A 20,368-nucleotide genomic window follows, 5' to 3' on the forward strand; every position below is an offset into this window, starting at 1 on the left:
TGACAAGGGTAATGAAGTTTTCAAATTTACCCATTTTCTAGAACATTCCAGGTAGATTCAGTCCTGAGTAGCTGATAGAGAATTTTCTCTAACTTACAAGAATTTTCAAGAACTTCCTGGAATGTTGTAGAAGCCTCAAAGCTGTGCTGCTCCATAACGGGAGTAAGTATCCGTCTCTTCCCCAGGCTCATTCGGTGCACCTCAAAGAGGAATACAACAGCGTCAAGACCTTGCTAGAAGCCTTGAAGTATGAAGATTATGGCTGGGAGGTTATCGAAGACTTCAAAATGGTGGCATTCCTGATGGGTCTCCAAGGAGGCTTTACCAAGTTTCCTAGTTACCTTTGCCTTTGGAACAGCAGGGACACCGCAGCGCGCTACAACAGGAAGCACTGACCACAACGGACCCTGTGGGGAGGCATGATATCAAGTGTAAGCCACTAGTGGACCTCCAAAGGTGTTGTTCCCACCATTGCACATAAAATTGGGTTTTATGAAACAATTTGTCGCAGCTCTTGGTAAGGTGTCTGCAGTCTTCAAGTACTTTCAAGGCTTCTTCCCTGAGCTGTTTGAGGCAAAGGTCAAAGCTGGTGTCTTCGTTTGACCACAAATAAAGAAGATTCTGGAATGCACAGAATTCCCCAAGAAGCTAAGCGGGAAGGAAAAAACCTTGAGGCAGTTTTGTGGAGGTCGTTTGGAGCTTCTTGGGCAACCACAAGGCCGAAAATTATGTAGAACTGATTGAAGCTCTGTTAAAGAACTACGGCAAAATGGGATACAGGATGTCCCTGAAAGTCCATATCCTTGACGCTCATCTTGACAAGTTCAAGGAGAACATGGGAGCATACTCAAAGAAACAAGGCGAGCGCTTCCAACAAGATGTACTGGACTTGAATATCTCTACCAAGGAGTATATAACGAAAACATGAGGTTGAACAAACTCGTAAGCAATTAAGAAATAACACATATTATCCAGGAACAAAATTGTGTTACATAGTGTTATAACGGACAAATCTGACAAACACATATTCATTGATATTGTGTTATATTGTTTGTTTGTTTTTGAATTTCGCGCATAGCTACTCAAGAACTATCTGCGCTAGCCGTTCCTAATTTAGCAGTGTAAAACTAGAGGGAAGGCAGCTAGTCATCACCACCCACCGCCAACTCTTGGGTTACTCTTTTACCAACGAAGAGTGGGGTTGACCGTAACATTATAACGCCCCTAAGGCTGAAAGGACGAGCATGTTTTGTGCGACGAGGATTCGAACTTGCGACCCTCAGATTACAAGTCGAACGCCTCAACCCACCTGACAACGCTGAGCTACTAGGGGTGTCTGAGTTTAGAACCTAGAAAAATTTTTTTTTTTTACATTATAGGAAAGTAATGTATATAATATTTGCCTATTACAGTGCAACATAAAAGGGTAAAATAAATTATTTCAGCTTATTACCAGTTGGAGAAATCTGTACAGTACTACGAGGTCTGTTCAAAAAATACGCGGACTGTTTGAATTGCGCGGCTCCAGTTAGTTCCAGGGGAATCCGCTTGGTGTCGCTAGGTTCGCACATATCAGCTGATTACGACGCCATTTCCCGATTGCAGATATCTTCATTTGTGTATTAGCTACGCGGTTTTAAGTGAAGTGCGATTTTTTCGTTTGGCGGATTTCAGAATGAATGACCTGAAGGAGCAACGACTTACTGTGAAATTTTGTGTTAAACTTGAAAAATCTGCGACTGAAACTTTTGCTATGCTTAACACGGCTTACGGTGATGTTGCTATGAATCATACGGCATGTTTTAAGTGGCATGAACGTTTTAAAAATGGTCGACAGTCCATTGAAGATGATGAGCGTCCTGGACGTCCTTCCACGTCAACTGACGACCCACACCTCGACAAAATCAACACCCTGGTGCGGGCAAATCGACGTCTGACTGTCAGGGAGCTTGCTGAAGAGTGTGGGATATCAGTTGGATCTTGTTACGAGATTTTGACCGAAAAATTGAAGATGCACCGCGTTGCTGCGAAATCCAGCCCTCAGAACTCGTAAGTTTTTGGCCAAACACTCGATCACTGTTCTTCCCCACCCCCCTACTCACCTGACCTTGTTCCTTGCGATTTTTTCTTGTTCCCCAAACTCAAAAGACCCTTGAAAGGAAGAAGATTTGAGACGATTCTCGAGTTTAAGACAAATGCGGCGAAGGAGCTAGAGGACATTACAAAAGAAGCGTACCAGGACTGTTTCAACAAGTGGAAACACCGTTGGGATAAGTGTGTGCGTTGGGGAGGAGAGTACTTTGAAGGGGTCCCAGACCTGTAACTTATAAATAAAGTACATTTTGTTTTATGACGTCAGTCCGCGTATTTTTTTAACAGCCCTCGTATTTCAGAAATGTAGCTGCGACCATAAAGCGTTGAGGATACTTATCTCTCCAGTTGTCTTTCAAACGTAGGTGAAAAACTAGCAATGAAAAAATAGCTGAATAAAATCTTGATCTCTAACTTAACAATGTCTCACTATTCACTCTTCGCGGTCGATTATAGATAGATACGATAATACCTCTCTTGTAAGGCAAAAATAAAAAAGTAGCTGTATATAACTCTCCCATATAAAGTACAAGGAAATGAAATATATTCACCCAATCACCCATACTAAAATATTTTATAGTTCTTATAATTATATTTTAAGAAATTTAAAGTAAATAGCACTGCCATATCTTCTTATATTGCATAATAAACTGCAACGTACAATAACTGGTAACCACAACTGAGGAAAAAAAATGGATTTTGAGCGCCAGATGGCGCAAACGAGAGACTGAGATTTGCGGAGTGTGTGACAATGTTTAGGTATAAAATCAAAATCGTTCATCTGATCGAATAGATGACAACTGGTTAGAAAGAACTAAACTGTGATGGCAAAGTGACTTAAAAACAAGAGGCAAGTGGACTAACGTTTCAGAGCCCTTATAATCTGGCATGACTTCAACGAATCTCTCCTAACTCTTCAGTACAAGAAAAAACAAATATTGACGTAAAATTTGATTTCATTTGATTGAGAGTGCTTCTACATTAAATTATGTTTTATAACTAGGAACAAAGAAGGATTACGTAGTACGAAATGTGATAGATAATTTCAGTTCTATACATCTGAAAACGTTGCATGTTTATAAGTGCTGATGAAACCTTTGATAAAAACATGATTATTATCCTAAAGGGAGGTCTATAGTGCAAAATGTTTCAACAACTTTCTGTTTTCCTCATTCAGAAATACACTATCTTCATTTGTTGTTGTTGTTTTGAAGTTAAGCATAAAGCTACACAATAGACTATCTAGGCTCTGCCCACCACAAGTATCGAAACCCACATTCTAGCATTGTAAGTCCGCAGACATACCGCTGTGCTACTAGGGAGCATTATTTCTATTATAAATAACGTTAAGATTATTTTTAGCTTCTGCATATATTTATGCCCTTATTAACATTGACTACCTATTGTTGTTGTTTTTTTATTTTTGTTGAGCAGAAAACAAAACAACGAATTATCTGATTTATGTTCTGCCCACCACGGAGATTGAATCTATACTTATACCGTTATAAGTCCTCGGGATTACCATTTAACTATCGAGGAGGTTTTTCCGATCAAAGCAAAATATCTCGCTAGAGTTAAACTAAAAATGAATGTGGTAATAACTACAGCTAATTAGGTATAACTTTCTTACGCTCTTTTTTTATAAAGATTATTGTGCATTGCTTCGTCAGTTGGGTACCGTCATTGTTAATGGTATTTTCAACCTCTATAATAAAAGTACACTAATAATACTAACATTTCGCATATTAAATATTCTAACCAATATTTGCAATGAAAATAACAATAAATACCTAAGAGAGTATATCTCACTTACAGAATACACAAAACACTGGTTCTTAGCTTCAACTACTGTGTCTCCCAATGCACAGCGGTATGTCTGTGGACTTACAACGTTAGAAACCAGGTTTTCGATACCGGAAGTGGGCAGAACACAGATGGCCCATTGTGTAGCTTTGTTCTTAATTCCAAACAAACAAACTTATCTTTCTTAGGGCAAATTTCACCCCTAAAATTCAAAAGTTTATTTTTACTATGACAACTACCTTTGTTGAATCATTCATCCTATTAAACATGAAATAATCAGTAAAACGTTCAGGAAATGTAGAAGATTATTTGTTTTTTTAATTTCGCACAAAGTTACTCAAGGGATATCTGCGCTAGCCGTCCCTAATTTGGTAGTGTAAGACTAGAGGGGAGTCAACTAGTCATCACCACTCACCGCCAACTCTTGGGCTATTCTTTCACCAACGAATAGTGGGATTGACCGTAACATTATAACGCCCCCACGGCTGAAAGGGCAAGCATGTTTAGCGTGACGGGAATGCGAACCTGCGACCCTCAGATTATGAGTCGCACGCCTTAACACGCTTGGCCATGCCGGGCCATGTAGAAGATAATTCTTTTCTTGTTTCGAAAGGCACACGAAACCGATGTAACTGCGGTTTTCTGTGGCAAAAGTGGGTGAGAAGGGTAACACATTCCCCCTGAATGGGATTCCACTTCATTATAGGTTAACCCTAAGAAACCGACTGGTATCCATTATACAACTAGGTAGACTTAAACGGTTGGAGTAAGCTTCTAACCCTCAAAGTTTCAACTATGACTCCAAAGCATAAACGATTAAACCACTTTTAGCCTTCAGGGAATACTGTTTATTTTAAATTATCTTCCGAGGATAAGAACTTTTATTCTATACTTGTCAGTGTACTCAACCCCTAGCTTTGCCTTTTACACAGTGTGATTCTTCTTAAGTGTGAACACTGTCACTAAAGTAAAGATCGCGGTGCGAAATTTAAATTTTTGTGTTTCCTTTGGACCTTTTATAATATATGTTTATGATCATTCTATTTTAGAACGTATTTTCCTCATTCCATATCTAGAATTATATTGATGTTTATCACCTATCTATCTGACACAACTTCAGTTTAAAACCACTCTATTCTCTGCATAAACACCAAGCAGATTATAACAGTAAAAGAGGTAACTGGCCTGAATAAAATACTGTGATATGCCTTACCTTCGCAAATTATCTCTAGAGCTGATAATTCTCCAAACATTGATTCTCATTGTCATATAATCACTGAATGCCTTATCAGTGGAACAGAAACCAATATTACAAAACATACTCAATTCAAAAACCATTAAGTTTGACAACTTGACAAAGAACGAAGAAAAATTAATAAAGCTTATGTGAATACAAGAAACACAAATAAATACACTAAGAAACTAAATATGAAATTCAATAAACGACTACTGAAAAACAGATTATTTGTTAAACTAAACTCAAATTTTACTCTCAAACCCTCATCCAAAACTTTTGAAAATAACTGATATAAAGTATAGAAAGAGTAGACTTAAAAATAAAATTACCTCCCAATCATACACTAACAAACAAAAACAGGCACTTTCATATCTCATCTCCAAATTGTATTTAAAACAGCATTTAGTTTACCACACCATCATCAATAAAGAGAAGAGAGAGAGAGAAAATCCCCACTGTGTCTCGACACAGGAGCTGTATATGTGTCCTTCGGGAAAAGTACATAATATGTAAGCCTAATAAACTCACATGTCAATTATCTTTCCTTTTCCCTGAAAAAATGAACTTAACGCCTATGCATCTAACAAAGGTTATTAGAATCATTTGTTAGCAACAATAGTATTTATTACCAATAGTAAGTATGATAGCAGTTAGCAGACCTTGGGTCTTCTAAGACAATTCATCCCACCAAACTCACACCTTGTTGTTGTTGTTTTTTTTTAATTGAGCACAAAGCTACACAATGCTCTGTCCACCACGGGTATCGAAACCCAGTTTTTAACTAGGTAAGTTCGCAAACATACCGTTGAGCCACTGGGCGAGGGCAACTCCCACCTTTCTATAATGGAAACTCTTGTATAATTTGTTCTCCACCTTACAGTAGAAATCGTTGCTCTTTATCATCAAGTACACTTTCCATTACTTTCATATTTTAAGAAAAGGCTATTCTACGAGAACCAAACTTTACTTTACAGGGTTTTTTATACTTTAAAACACAGTCGCTCTTAAGACTGGTGTCGGTGGCTAAAAAGTCACTACAATATGTACTCTTAAAACATACATCTAAACAACATTTTAAAATAATTACAGTCTCTTTAGACTTGTATTCAATATTTCTGAAGATACAGTCTCTTTAGACTTGTATTCAATATTTCTGAAGATACAGTCTCTTTAGACTTGTATTCAATATTTCTGTAGATACAGTCTCTTTAGACTTGTATTCAATATTTCTGAAGATACAGTCTCTTTAGACTTGTATTCAATATTTCTGTAGATACAGTCTAAAATTCTATTTGTCCTATCATTAACAACAGCACACTGTTTGGATGAGTTAAGAGACTAATCAACCATTACATCAAGACCACTTTCTTTCATGACACTTTTAAGGTTATTACCATCCAAATTATACTTATAATTAAAATTAAGATAATACACGTGCATTATATTACATTTATTATAATTAAAATCCACCTGCCATTTATTTGTCCAACTCAATAAATAATATAAATCCTTTTGTAAATCAGCAACATCTTCTTCATATCTAACAACACTCAAGATCTTAATATAATCTACAAAGTTAAATATTTATTGACTCTTCCTTCATTTATGTCATTGATGTAAATCAGAAAGAGCAAAGATCCTAAGATTACTGAGTCTTGAGATACCCAATTTGTGATTTTAAATCCAGTTTTACTGAGATACATTTATAACAATCCTTTGCTTTCTTCCATCGAATCACTCAACTATCCACTTTGCTAAACTAAACAATTTCGTACAACCTTTTACGTGACACATTGCAAAATGATTCTGAAATTCTAGATACACCAAATATACACCTTTATCCTTACCTGTATAAACAATAACTTTTCAAAGAATGTCAAAAGTTTTGTAAGACAAGATCTTTCGCTTAATAAAATCATTTTGATTATTCAATAAAGTTCTAAACTTTGTTAAAAGACTTTTCAAGGCCAGGCATGGCCAGACGGATACAGCTCTCGACTCGCAATCTGAGGGTTGCGGGTTTGAATTCCCGTCGCTACAAACATGCTCGCCCTTTCAGCCGCCAAAGCGTTATAATGTAACGGTCAATCCCACTATTCATTAGTAAAAGAGTAGCTCAGAGTTGGCAGTGGGTGGTGATGACTAGCCATTCCTCTAGTCTTACACTGCTAATTTAGGGACGACTAGCGCAGATAGTCTCGTACAGATTTGCGTGAAATTCAAAAAACAAATAAACAAGCAATCAAGACTTTGCAAAGCATATTTCAATAGACGTTCAAAAAGTTATGCAAGACTAATGGATCTATAACTATGCAACAATTTTTATCACTTCCCTTGAAGAGAGAAGTTACATTAGCTAACTTACAATTCTCTGGCACCTGCCCACTATTAAAGGACTGGCAAAAATAGTACTAAGTGGTTCGTATATTCAATCTGTAACCTCTTTTAAAACCCTTGAGGAAATATTATCTGACCCAAGAGTGCTATCTTTTTAAAACTTCTCAATTGTTTTTTAAGAGCTCAGAATTAATGTAGTCATCTTCTTTGATTTCATTTTCATTTGTCAAATGTGCAAGATGTGGAACAGTGCTTAAATCTTCATTAGTAAAACCCGAATAAAAACAAAACTCAATAACCCAGCCATTTCATGATCATCGAGGGTCCTGCCCCAATTTTAATATTTTGTTTACCCTCGATGTATTTAAAGAAATCCTTATTTTATTTTTTTCAATTTCAGACAACCTTTTTATATACATCCTTATTAATGTTCTAATTACTTTTTTCATATATTTAAAGAAATTATTACTTTTAACTTCAACATTTTCAGTCAACTTTTTCTCATACATTCTTTTTCATGTCCTAATTTTTTGTTTCACCAATTTTCTTGATACTCTATAATCTTCTAAGTCCACTGTCATACCAGTGAATTTAAATCTCTTAAATTTTTGGTGCTTTTAATGGAGTGAAGAAAATAACCATTGTCTAAAATTGTTCATTGGTGAATTAACGCCGTTGGGAAAAGTTCAATGAAAATAATTTCATCTTTTGCTTGAAGTTGAATGAGTCTGTTTTTATACGTTTTCAACAACGGACATTCACGTAACAGTTCGCTTTTTACTACTTTTTCCTTATAGATTACGAATGATTTTTCGTAATGGTATAATGGCGAATCGTCATCAACTGATCAATAGTTTGTGTGAAATTTTATTACTGTAATAATAATAAAACTGATTTTTTTAAAAAACATCTAATTTTAGGTTTACGGACCCAGTAGATGGCAGGAAGAGTAACTTCAAAATGGCAGCTTACTCTTGGTCAGGAAATACAAGGAGTTGCAAGTTTGCTATTGTAGGTGGTGGAATAGCTGGTGTGACCTGTGCAGAACAAGTAAGAAAATTTATTGGCTTGCGTCTGTTCTTGTGATAACTACAGCATTTTTAAATATAAATTCCTCATCTAATGGGACCGGTCGTTTACGTTGTAACTGGACGTGATTCGTCAAACTGAAACTTCAAAACGAAATTCAAGGCATGAGAAAAGCGATGAAATTTAGAACGAGTATTTCATATTTGTATTCTCAAGACGGCTGGTATGGGTAGTAAAACTTTAATTAAAATAAAATTACGGAAAAACATTTCGACCATCTAAGGTCATCTTCAGGTTAACCTAAGAAGGTCGAAACGTTGTTCTGTACTTTTATTTTAATTAAAGTTTCAATACTCATACCAGCTGTGTTGAGAATACATTTTTACTTCAAGTGCGTTTCTAATCATCACGAATTTCACGTTTGTGTTCGTATCACGGTGATGTGGTAAATGAACACCCACCGTAATTTTTTTAATTATAGCATAATAAACGTTGAACTTATTTTTACCTACAAGTTTCAAGTTTATTTTTTAATACACGTTTCAGGTTATGAAAACAAATTTTAAAAATGTTTTTAAATTCACGAGGTTCTGTTTGAATAATACTAATAGGTCTGTAATTATCAAGAACATTTTTATGACTTTCTTTGAAAATAGGAGTAATATTATGAAAATTCAAATTTCCTGATACCTGTCTACCCAATTGGCAATGATAATGTTAAAGCAAATTAGACCAAATTCATTGTTTTTTAGTTCTACACAGTTTTCCCAGGGTATATTTACTTGTGTACAGTTTAAAATACTATGTATAGCTCCACTTATCAAATATCACATGTAAATAATTTTATAACACTATTAATCTTATAATCGTGGTAGGAAATGTTAGTGAAATTCTGGTAAAAAGTGCTTTGCAAAGCTATTAAAAAAATAGTTTAATATATTGCAGGGTAATCAACATGGTTTTTTTTTGGGGGGGGGTAAATCTTGCCTTACTAATTTTTTAACATGCACTGTAGGGTGTGTATTTGATGTGTCTGGATTTTCCAAAGGCTTCTGATAAGGAACTACACAAAAATCTTGTCAAAAATTATCTCTATAGATGTAGGGAACAGTTTGGTTTGTTGGATCAAAAATAGCTTAGCATTGTATGGAAGAAAACATATGGTTGGTATAAATGGAGTTCAGTCAAACTGGATTAATGTTACAGGTAAGGTACCTTAAGTCTCAGTGTTACGACCTCTGGTCTTTAGCTGCTTAAATTTGCAGATGGTGGTAAGATCTGGGGTGTTGTTGGCTGTAATTAGGATGCTGTTGTTTTACAGAAAGGATTTAGATTATTTGGTGGGTTTGGCAAACAAATTACAGATTTTTTTCAACTATGATGCATATGAGTGTTCATAATTTAAATTATGAATGTACTTTAGACAGGAACAACCTGAATGTTGTTATTCAAGAAAAGGATCTTGTTGTTTTGCTCAGTCAGTCTCTTATGCAGTGTAAGTGCATAAATGGGCACCACTCCTTACAGACGTTGAATTGTTGAAAAGGGTTTAATGAAGGGTTACTAGGGTGATATCTGGGAAGGAAAGGTTGTCGTGTGAAGATATGCTAAGATCTCTGAAATTATTTTCTTTTGAAAGAAAGACAGTTAGAGGGGACCTGATTGAGATATTTAAGACTAAGAGAAGTGATAGTATCAGTACATTCTCTCTCTTTTTGTGCTTTGGTGAGAATGTTAGGACAGAGTAAGGTGACATGAATATAAATTTTGACTGGGCAGGACTCAACTTCAGATAAGAGAGTTTTGTTTTTCTAACGGGGTTATTAATTTTGGAATTGGTTACTTTCAGATGTGGTGGTGTAATAAATTTAAGAGAGTTTAAGGAAAGGCTTGGTAAGTATAAATGCTAAAGGCTGGCTTTATATTTTGATGGGTTTTTGAAAGTTTAGTGGATGAGACAGCCTCAATGGATCATTAGGCCCATTATTGTCCTTAAATGCTGTATTAATTAGTACTAGTTAAGCTTTGCATGGAATGTTGCAAGTGGTTTTAATCTCCTTCTTTGAAGGATATTAACTTATTGGAAAAACTTAGAGGAGGGCTACAAGAATGATTTTGTGGATGGAAGAGTTATTGTATATGGATATGTTAAGACCTCTTATCTTATTTAGTTCTTGATAAGAGTAAAAAGATAATCTTGTTGAAGCTCATATACTGATCAGATTAATCAGGAAAGATACATCTTCCACACCTTGTTCCACTGCTGTGCCTTCTTTTTCTGATAAAAGCATCCTATAGGAATAAAACTTCTAAACTGAATTATCTTTAAACTTAAATAATTATTTTAGCATTTACACTCATACATGCAAAGTTAGCTTTTGTACAGATTTTGCAGTACTAGTTATTTAAATAATGTTATAATTAAGTAGTGAAAACATTTCCATATATATGTAAGTTTATTTTTAAAATTCCTCCCAATTTAATACATGTTTATAATAAAAAGTTAAATATGTATATGAATATAAATCAAAACCATTACAAAGAGACTCAAAAAATCATAATTTTTCCATTACCAGCCCTTGTTATCATTAAAACTCATATAATGTCTATGGCCATAACACCCAAGTACTTTGAATGAAAATAAAGTTATTACTAACATAAAGAAAGCTATTAACTTGTTCAATGCTGTAGATGAGATAACTCATTCAAGCCAATCGATAACACAGTGCCACGGACAAGTTAATTTGTTCTCAATAATATCTAACTTCAATGCTACACATCAGCACCATACATGCATTTGACCTACTTACAAATTGTTTCACTTTCGATCCAAAATGGCATCAATAAACCTCAACTTAATAGGAATTTTATTACAAACTTTTCAAACACAGTCACTAAATCTCTGTTGTAGTGAGTAGCATTCTAGATATTTTATTTGAAAAAATAGTTACTGTCATTGAAATTATTATAACTACTATTTTTTGGGTCATTAAAAATAATATTCTCCCTTTGGAATGTTCAAATTAACTGAATAAAACAGCCATCTCTATTACTATTCATGATTTTTGTGTATTATAAACTAAAGTCTAAAAAATTTTAATCACCTACTTAATAAAGTTGTTTATGTAGAAATAATTATTCAAAAAATTTAAACTTACTAACATCAGTGTAAAAATATATTTAATTTTTGCATCTATAACAGTTATATTACTTTCAATGGACATGTGTACAAGCAAATAGTGGGTTTTCTGATGGATACTAATTTCTCTTGAAACATAGCTAACTTGAATCTGTTCTTCTGTGAAAATTCATTTTTAAAACAAAGTAAATTTTATATCTGTATATGTTTTCTTTTTTTATAAAAAGTACTTTGGAAGAACCTTTAAGGATATTCTTATTACTGAAAAATTAATTCAAAACTAATGATTGTAGTGAATGTATTTACTTGGGAAGAAAATAAAATAACATAAGACTTTTATTTAGAGATTTTACTGATTGAAGAGCTCTTTAAAGTGACAGTTTATTCAATTATATATTTGAAAATATAGAAGCTGTGATGAAAGTTATGTATTTGTATACTTACGTATATATGTATATATATTATTTTATATTAGTTAGCTGTTGAATGTCCAGAAGAGAGAGTTTTGCTGGTATCTGCTACACCTGTTATCAAAGCTGTGCGCGCAATGTAAGAAAGGTAGGTCCAGTTACAGAAAATTAGATTCCAAAGTTACTAAAGCTATCTGCTACCATCCTTGATTTTGATCTACTGACCAGGGGAAAGGCATCCAGTCAACTATGCTAACGGATTGATTGTCACTCATATAACACACTCACAACTTTATAGTATGGTGAATATTTTATTGTGTTGCACAGATTTGGACCCAGCTTCCTAGCTTTCAGAGTTCTACCACAAGGGCAAATGTGCAAGTTCACGCAAACGAAAGACTCACTCAAAACCTACATTAAAGAATTTTCTATCTTTATCATAATTTGTTATAAACAGCTCATACTTTCAGTTTTATAAAAATAGACAAAATTCTGAATATCAACTAATAGTAGAAAAATCTTAATATTCAATCAACCCAACAAGAGCATGTTAAAAACATAATTAGCCCATAAGTTCACATATATGCTAGAATTAAAACTATAAAAAATAATTTATTTGGCATATACATAACAATTAAAATATAAAATATATCAAAAGAAATTTCCTTATCCTCACATAAACATAGAAACTATCATCATTTTAATATCAAGAACATTTACACCATTTTAATATCACTGGTTTAAAATGATAGTGTATAGAACTAAAAGTACCTATAAGATTAAAAGTATGTTCATATACATTTTTTCATTCATTCAAAGCATGGAAAATGTTAAAAAATAATAAGAAGAAACATGTGTAAGTAGTACTAGAGAATAACAATTACAAGCATCTTCAGTTTGACCCGATCACTAAAAAGTAAGCAAATCTGAACATTTTTCTTTACATTTAAGTGCTTCTACTGTTCAGTTAGGAAACTTTGCCAGTGCAATTTTTACATGTAAAACTTAGAGTTGCACTTACCTCCGGTTAATCGTGGTAAGCTTATAACATTTAAATTTATTGTTCAAAACTGATGTTTTAAATGAAATATTTGTATTGTCTGAAAATTACAAGTAATTTTGTTTTAACTCTATTTACATATAAGGTGTCTTTAACTCAACTAAATATTTCTTTTCTGCAACTAGTAACATCTATTTGAACTATAAAACTTTAATGAAGGGTGTTGGGGTTTTGACAAATTAAGACTACAAGCATTCCTGGCCTTTGATTACCAGCATTCATAGTTTGCATCCCAATACCTCAGAAACTTGCTCCTCACATTGAAGCTGTGAATGCATTATAAGAGTGATGATCAAATCCTACTATTTGGTGAGACAAGAGTAGTCTAAGCATGCTGTTAACTAGTTATCCTCAGTCTATCTATTTAGATTTAGAAACAGCTATATGCTGATAGCCATTGTGTAGCATTTCATGAAGTCTATAAACAAATAGACAAGAAGGGAATTGTTATATTGTGTGCCTTGTTCAAATCAGAATAAATAGTATTTACAGTGATGTACATAATGAACAGAAGCTAATTTTAATTTAGTGATGAATTATAACAGAAAATATAACTACCAATTATTGACCTAAAGTTACTGTAACATTGAACCCACCAATTGTTTGTATTTTATATTTCAAACAATTTTTTTTCAGTAGATAATTTCATATAGTTTACACAATTTACATATTTCATTTCACTTGAATTCTTAAAATTTTGTTTTTTTGTTAGTATGTCATTACAGTACTTCCAGATTTACAGGTTTGGTTGCATAGTCTCATATCAAACAGTACCTGTCATCCATCACTTAAATTTAAAAGGAAATTTAAAAAAAAAATGTTTTGTAAAAGTAATTGTATCATTCAAGCAAATAAAAAAAATCTTTATTAAAACAATGATGAAAGAAATGAACTTGTTCTGTGCCTCAAATACCTGAAATGTTAGACTTTATGCAATACATAGTGTTAGACATTTTCTTTAGTGTTCTCACAACTAGTTTCAGAATTTACAATACCAAGAGGATTAGTAAAGGTTTATGTACAAAAAGTATAAAGCAGTTTATGTAAATTGCCATTATTTACTTCATTCAAACACAACTTGTTCAAAATTAGGTTTACCATCTTACATCAACAAATCATTTCTTATACCATCAACAGGACAAATTCTTATAAGCAAAATATTTTCAGAATAGGAAATTTGTTTTACTTTTATGGGATGAGACTTATTTTCTGAGTAAACACACAGATTTGTGTTGTATACTGTACTCGTTTTACTGTTGTATCTTTCCCAAGCGAAGTGAAAAAACAAAAGGTTTGACTCAGTTTGATTATACTACTTCTGCACTCAGTGGCCACTTTATTAGGTACACCTGCTCTTTAATGCAAATAGGCAAACAACAAATCATGTGGCTGCATTTACATATACAAAGCATGCAAACATGGTCAAGAGGTTCAGTTATTGTTCATTCAAACATTAAAATGGGGAAGTTGTGTGACCTAAGCGATTTTGACCGTCAAATGACTGTTGGTTCTAGATGTGGTGGTTCCAGCATCTCAGAAACTGCTGACCTCCTGGAATTTTCGTGCACTACAGTCTCTTAGAGTTTACAGAGAATGGTGTGAAAAACAAAAAACATCCAGTGAGTAGAAGTTTTGTTGGTGCAAACATCTTGTTAATGAGAATGACCAAACTCATTCAAGCTGACAGGAATGTCACAAATACTGAAATAATCACTCTTTACAACAGTGATGTGCAGAAGGGCATCTCTGAACATACAACACTTAGAACCTTGAAGCAGATAGACCATGCCTGGTTCCACTCCTTTCAGCTAAAAACAGGAAGATGAAGCTTCAGTGGGCACAGGATCACCAAACCTGAAAGATTGAAGATTGGAAAAAAGTCACTTGATCTGACAAATCTCAGTTTCTGCTGTGATGTGTATAGAATTTGGCATAAACAGCATGAATCCATCCTGCCTTGTGTCAATGGTACAGGCTGGTGGTGGTGGTGTAATTGTGTGTGGAATGTTTTCTTGGCACATAGTAGGCCCCTAAATACAAATTGAGCATCATTTGAATGTCACAGTGTACCTGAATACTGTTGCTGACTATGTGCATCCCTTTATGGCCATAGCTTACCAATTTTCCAGTAGCTACTTCCAGCAGGATATTGTGCCATGTCACAAAGCACACATCATCTCAAACTGGTTTCACAAACATGACAGTGACTTCAATGTACTCCAATGGCCTGCATAGTCTCCAGATCTCAATCCAATAGAGCATCTTTGGGATGAGGTGGAACAGAAGGTTAACAGCATTAATGTGTGGCCAACAGATTTATAGGAATTACATGATGCTATCAAGTCAGCATGGACCAAAATTTCAGGAATGTTTCCAGCACCTTGTTGAATCTGTGCCAATAAGAATTCAGGGTATTCTGGAGGCAAAAGGGGGTCCTAAATAGGTGGACCAAATAAAGTGCCCACTGAATGTAATAGTATAATAAGAATATTGTTCTGACAGAAGATTTTAGTTTTGTAGATTTAGATGTGATCAGTGCAACATAATAAAATATTTTTACAGAAATAATAACATGCTTTATTGTACAAAATACGAGTCCAAAAGCTGAGAAGTATCTCTAACAGTTTGCTTGTGATACACCCTTTAAGCAAAATCTGAGAGAGATAGATGCTAATGTCTGTTTTACTTTTAAAAATTATAATATATTCAATTGAAATAATAAAACATCTTTTTTAGTAGTATTCATATGATAATTGCATTGTAATTTGCATTAAAAGGCAGTTAAATTGTGATTACTGATCAGTATTAACACATGATTATATAGTGAATAATAGTTTTGAAATACATTTTTAAATGAGTTGTAGATCATAAATGTATCCATAATTTGATGCTGTGGTAATCTGAAGCATAAATCTAGCTCACAAAGTACTCAAATTCTGTGAAAATAAAAGGTTCATAGATCTAGTATATGGAATAATAAGTGTGATTTGTTAAGATAAAATGATAGAGACAAGACACAGTGTAGAAATCAAGTTTTAACTAACATAAAATAGTTTATTTATTGAAGATGACAAGCCGGCCATCAAGTGTTAAAACTATTGCAAATATGGATGAAACACAGGAAAGATTTTACTAACACATTTTAACTCATAAATTAACCTGTTACAATTCAGTACTTAGGAAAATTCAAACTTTTGTGGATATGAAATACATACCATGAAAAGTGAGGTACGTTATTTCAAATTAAAATTTGATGATATTCTTAAAAAGTGTTTACAGTGTTACACACACAATTTTGATTGTAACAACAGCTTGTGTTACTCATTTTTTGTAAACATTTTAATTATAATTTTCATCATTCTTATTGCTACTAACCACATTCATGTCAACTTGTGTGTTAATAAATTATTTATAAAAAATAAAAATTAATGTACACAACATCATAAATTAAACTAAACTGTTTTTCACAATATGGACAATAGCTGATGAAAATATTTTCCAGACATGATTGTTGGTTGTAATTACTTGTACAAGAGCTTATGATTATTTAAAACCAAAAACAAAAATTCTGAAGATCTGTGTGATATACTACTTGATCATTTTGGTATTTGTAATTACATGTGTAACTGTAGATAACAAGAACATTAGAAAACTTTGATGTGGAAGAAAAACCTTCAATACAATTAGAACATGAATGTCCAAATGTTCAAGTTATTCATGCCTTGGTAACCAAACTGGATTCCCTGCACCATGTAAGTCTTAAATAGTGCTCATAAACATGATGAATAAAATATTTATTGATTTTGTGTTTGTAGACTTAAAGAAAATCCTATTTAATTATTTTTTTTTATGAGTATCAAGTATGTAAACAAAATACAAATATATATTCAAGAATTGCTAAATATCCTTAATGTTTAGGAACTAGTAACAAGTCATGGGATTCAAATTAGTAGCTTAGCACATTCACTGGTGCCTTGGAGAATGATACTCATACCATTTTTATAATGCCAAATATTATATAGAATATTTATGGGTGTATATGCTTATTCAACTAAATCTGTACCATTACACACAAATGTCAGTGGCATTGTAGCTAAAATCTGTTTGGCGTGTGTCATCTGTTTTATTTATCTTGTCATGGGTTTTGGTGGTGGTGTTTTTTTAATATCACAATCATTTATGGTATTTTCTGACATACATCAAACATGAATTACTAAATAAAGCCAATGAAATTCTGTTAGATTACTTTTTCAATCATTATTTACTGATATGTTTTTGTGAAACATGGCATTTTACAAAGGCTGATTTTTTTGTATAATTTCCACAATAATACATTGTGTCTTTATGCTTTTTCCCTATAAAATACACTCACCAATGTTGAAAATTACTCTTTATTAGCATGGAATTTGAAGAAGTGCTAATTTTATCTATTCAATAAAAGCCAACCAAAAAAATAAAAATAAAATTTACAACCAAGCAAAATTCCTCTAATAGGATACACTCATGGGATTGGTGTCACAGCATAACTGACTTCTCACATATGACAGTTCCAATAAAATGGATTTACATTGGTGTTTTCATTTATGCACATGTCTGTAGCATTGCTAATATATCCTTAACACACATGTCCACTGGCAATAAATGTTTTAACCTAGTTTAGAAACAAGAGAGGTAATTCTTAGCTTACTCCAAGAAAATTTATGACCCAGTTTTCAATTTTGTGCAAAGTATGCATTTTAGACATAAACGTAGCACACAGCTACTTTTCCTTTTTAAAATGCTTTGAAAGTAACAAATTGCATAGTCTTTTCTGTACATCATAGAATTATGTAAAGTCCATGGAAAATTTCATCAGCAGCTGTGTCAGTCAGGTACTGACAACTGAAAACCGACTTGTCCATAAGCATTTATTTGTTGGGAGTCACACATTGGAAATCTAAAAGTCTGTGAAATTATATCATTTAGTATTTCCTTCATTATATTTTAAAACTTAATAAAAATTCAAATGCTGAAGTTTCCTTTTCTGTGATGTGTCATGTTATCATAAAATATCACTGAATGTGTGAAAAAACATGACTTTAATAAAAAAATTCCCTGTCTTCAGGGTCGCTTCTTTTAGTCAACCTGGTGCTCTGAGTTTAATAAGCACTATGTATACACATACATATATTATACTGTTATTTACCAGATAAGTCATAGAATTTAAATCATCTTTGATTTTATGATTAATTTACCTTTATTTCTGGATTTCAGGAACTCTTTCTGTCTGATGGGTCAGTAGTAATGTACAGCAAACTGTGTATATGTACAGGAGGAAGACCAAAGGTTGGTTTAACAAACTGGCATTGGAAAAAACATTCTGGTTATAGTATTGTAATTATTAAGTAGAAATAGTATATGAGTTCATTATTATTCTCATGTGGTTCTGCTGCAAGTATGCTGAAATCAGTCTTACAGCTTGGGTATATTTTATTATACATAAGCAGTGGTTTTCTCTAAATTCAAAGTATTAAAAAAGTTTACACAAAAATATAAACACAATAAATATAAAAGATTCACCTGTTAACATGTCTGTTTGTTCTCTCAAATGTCTATTTCAAAAATATGTGAAATTTTATCAAACCTAGTTTAACCATGGGATTTTTTTACGACAAGTACAGAGTATAATTTCTAAGACATTTAGAAATTTTTATTTAGTTAATTATAGTATTCAATTTTAGTGATTTTCAAGCAAAGCAAAATGTTACTATATTCTTTAAAAATTTATGAAGTTCCTTCAAAATGTTTTTAAAAATTATACATATATATATATATCTTAGACTTATTTGTTTGCATTTTATTTCAGCTGATAACCAGGGGAAATCCTTATGTATTAGGTATCAGAGATACAGAGACAATCAAGGTATAACTTATGTAATAAACAAATTACTTTTATATAAATTTTGATCCTATTGATTCTTTCTTCAGTTTGAAGAAATAAGTTATTTACTTCCAAACCATTCTTGTCTGTGTAATAAAAGTATGGTACAAAAAAAAAAAAAAAAAGATGGAAGAGGGAAGAATTAATTATTGGTTAAAAAATAAGTTACTAAAATTGATTTATTGAAAGCTAAAAACCTAAACATTTAAACTTTGCTCTAGCAGTTTGCTTTATTTATTTTAAATTTCTTGTGCAACATTTTTGAGCTAAGGTTCATAAAACATGTTATACAGACTGTTTTACTTTGAATGTTTAGCCCATGAGATTCAATTTATGTGAAGTTAGTATTTCCACAGTTTGCACCTTTGAAGGATCATATTGTTTTTCAAACAGCATCAGTTATTATGAAGCCAATCAAAAGCAGGTTAAATATTTGAAATTAATTTAATAATAACCATTTTACTTTTCTCTTTCTACATTAATAATAAATCAAGACAATGTTTTAAAAAAAACAAGAATGTGCAGCAATATTTTGACTTTTTAATGTATTATGCTATTATTATTTTTCCTGAAGTAGTATCATCTTGTCTTAAGTAAGCTAAGCTGATATAAGACCTGTTCTGTATAATTTTCTAAATATCAAAGATAACCTGCAGTATTTTAATAGTTATTAATAGTAAGTTTCCATGTACAAGTGTGTATGTGTGTAATAAAAACATTTTATCTTCTGACAATTTTGTAAATTTTTCTGAGAAATGGTGTCATGGTTAAAGTGAAATGTATACAATCTGATAAGAATCAATGTTTATAAGATGTAAACAGAGGATCAATGAACATTTTGAGAGTGTTATATAATATTTGTACTTTTAATGATAAACTCTTAAAAATTGATCTGTTTAAACTCTCTTTTTGTTTTTCTATAAAGCTCTTTCAGGAAAGATTAGGCAATTCCAAACGAATTGTAGTTGTGGGAAATGGTGGTATTGCTATTGAATTAGTGTAAGTACAAAAGTGTGATTTTTATTTATAGCATCTATTTACTGTTAAGTCCAAAGGTATTTCATGTTAATCTTTAAATATAGGAATTATGTTTTTTGTTGAATTGTATTTTGAAATGTCTGTTGTAGATGTTATAAGAATTACAACTTCATATCACTCCACTGGCAATCTCTATCTTTCTTCCATTTCTAAAACATGTTAGAGTGAAATAAATATCATAAGAATTACCTTGTGATAAACAAATTCATGTCACTCTGTTCGAAATCTCTATCTTCCCTTTTGAACGTGTTGGATCCAAACTGGTGTTGTAGGAATTTTCTTTTGTTGAAAACATCAAGTCACT

The 20,368-nt window shown here is 32.7% G+C and overlaps 1 protein-coding gene across 1 annotated transcript in view; it reads left to right on the forward strand.

Moving 5' to 3' along the window:
* Positions 1-8,314: 8,314 nt before the first annotated feature.
* The window catches only part of Pyroxd1 (pyridine nucleotide-disulfide oxidoreductase domain 1), a 43,748-nt gene continuing 31,694 nt past the window's right edge, over positions 8,315-20,368 (forward strand). The window contains exons 1-6 of the mRNA XM_076492735.1: positions 8,315-8,518; positions 12,112-12,194; positions 16,739-16,858; positions 18,360-18,431; positions 18,952-19,008; positions 19,952-20,025. Of these exons, the coding sequence (XP_076348850.1) occupies positions 12,123-12,194; positions 16,739-16,858; positions 18,360-18,431; positions 18,952-19,008; positions 19,952-20,025 (395 nt within the window). The 5' untranslated portion in view covers positions 8,315-8,518; positions 12,112-12,122. The remainder of the gene's footprint in view (positions 8,519-12,111; positions 12,195-16,738; positions 16,859-18,359; positions 18,432-18,951; positions 19,009-19,951; positions 20,026-20,368) is intronic.

This window comes from Tachypleus tridentatus, chromosome 1 (genome assembly GCF_004210375.1).
Source record: "Tachypleus tridentatus isolate NWPU-2018 chromosome 1, ASM421037v1, whole genome shotgun sequence".
NCBI lineage: Eukaryota > Metazoa > Arthropoda > Merostomata > Xiphosura > Limulidae > Tachypleus > Tachypleus tridentatus.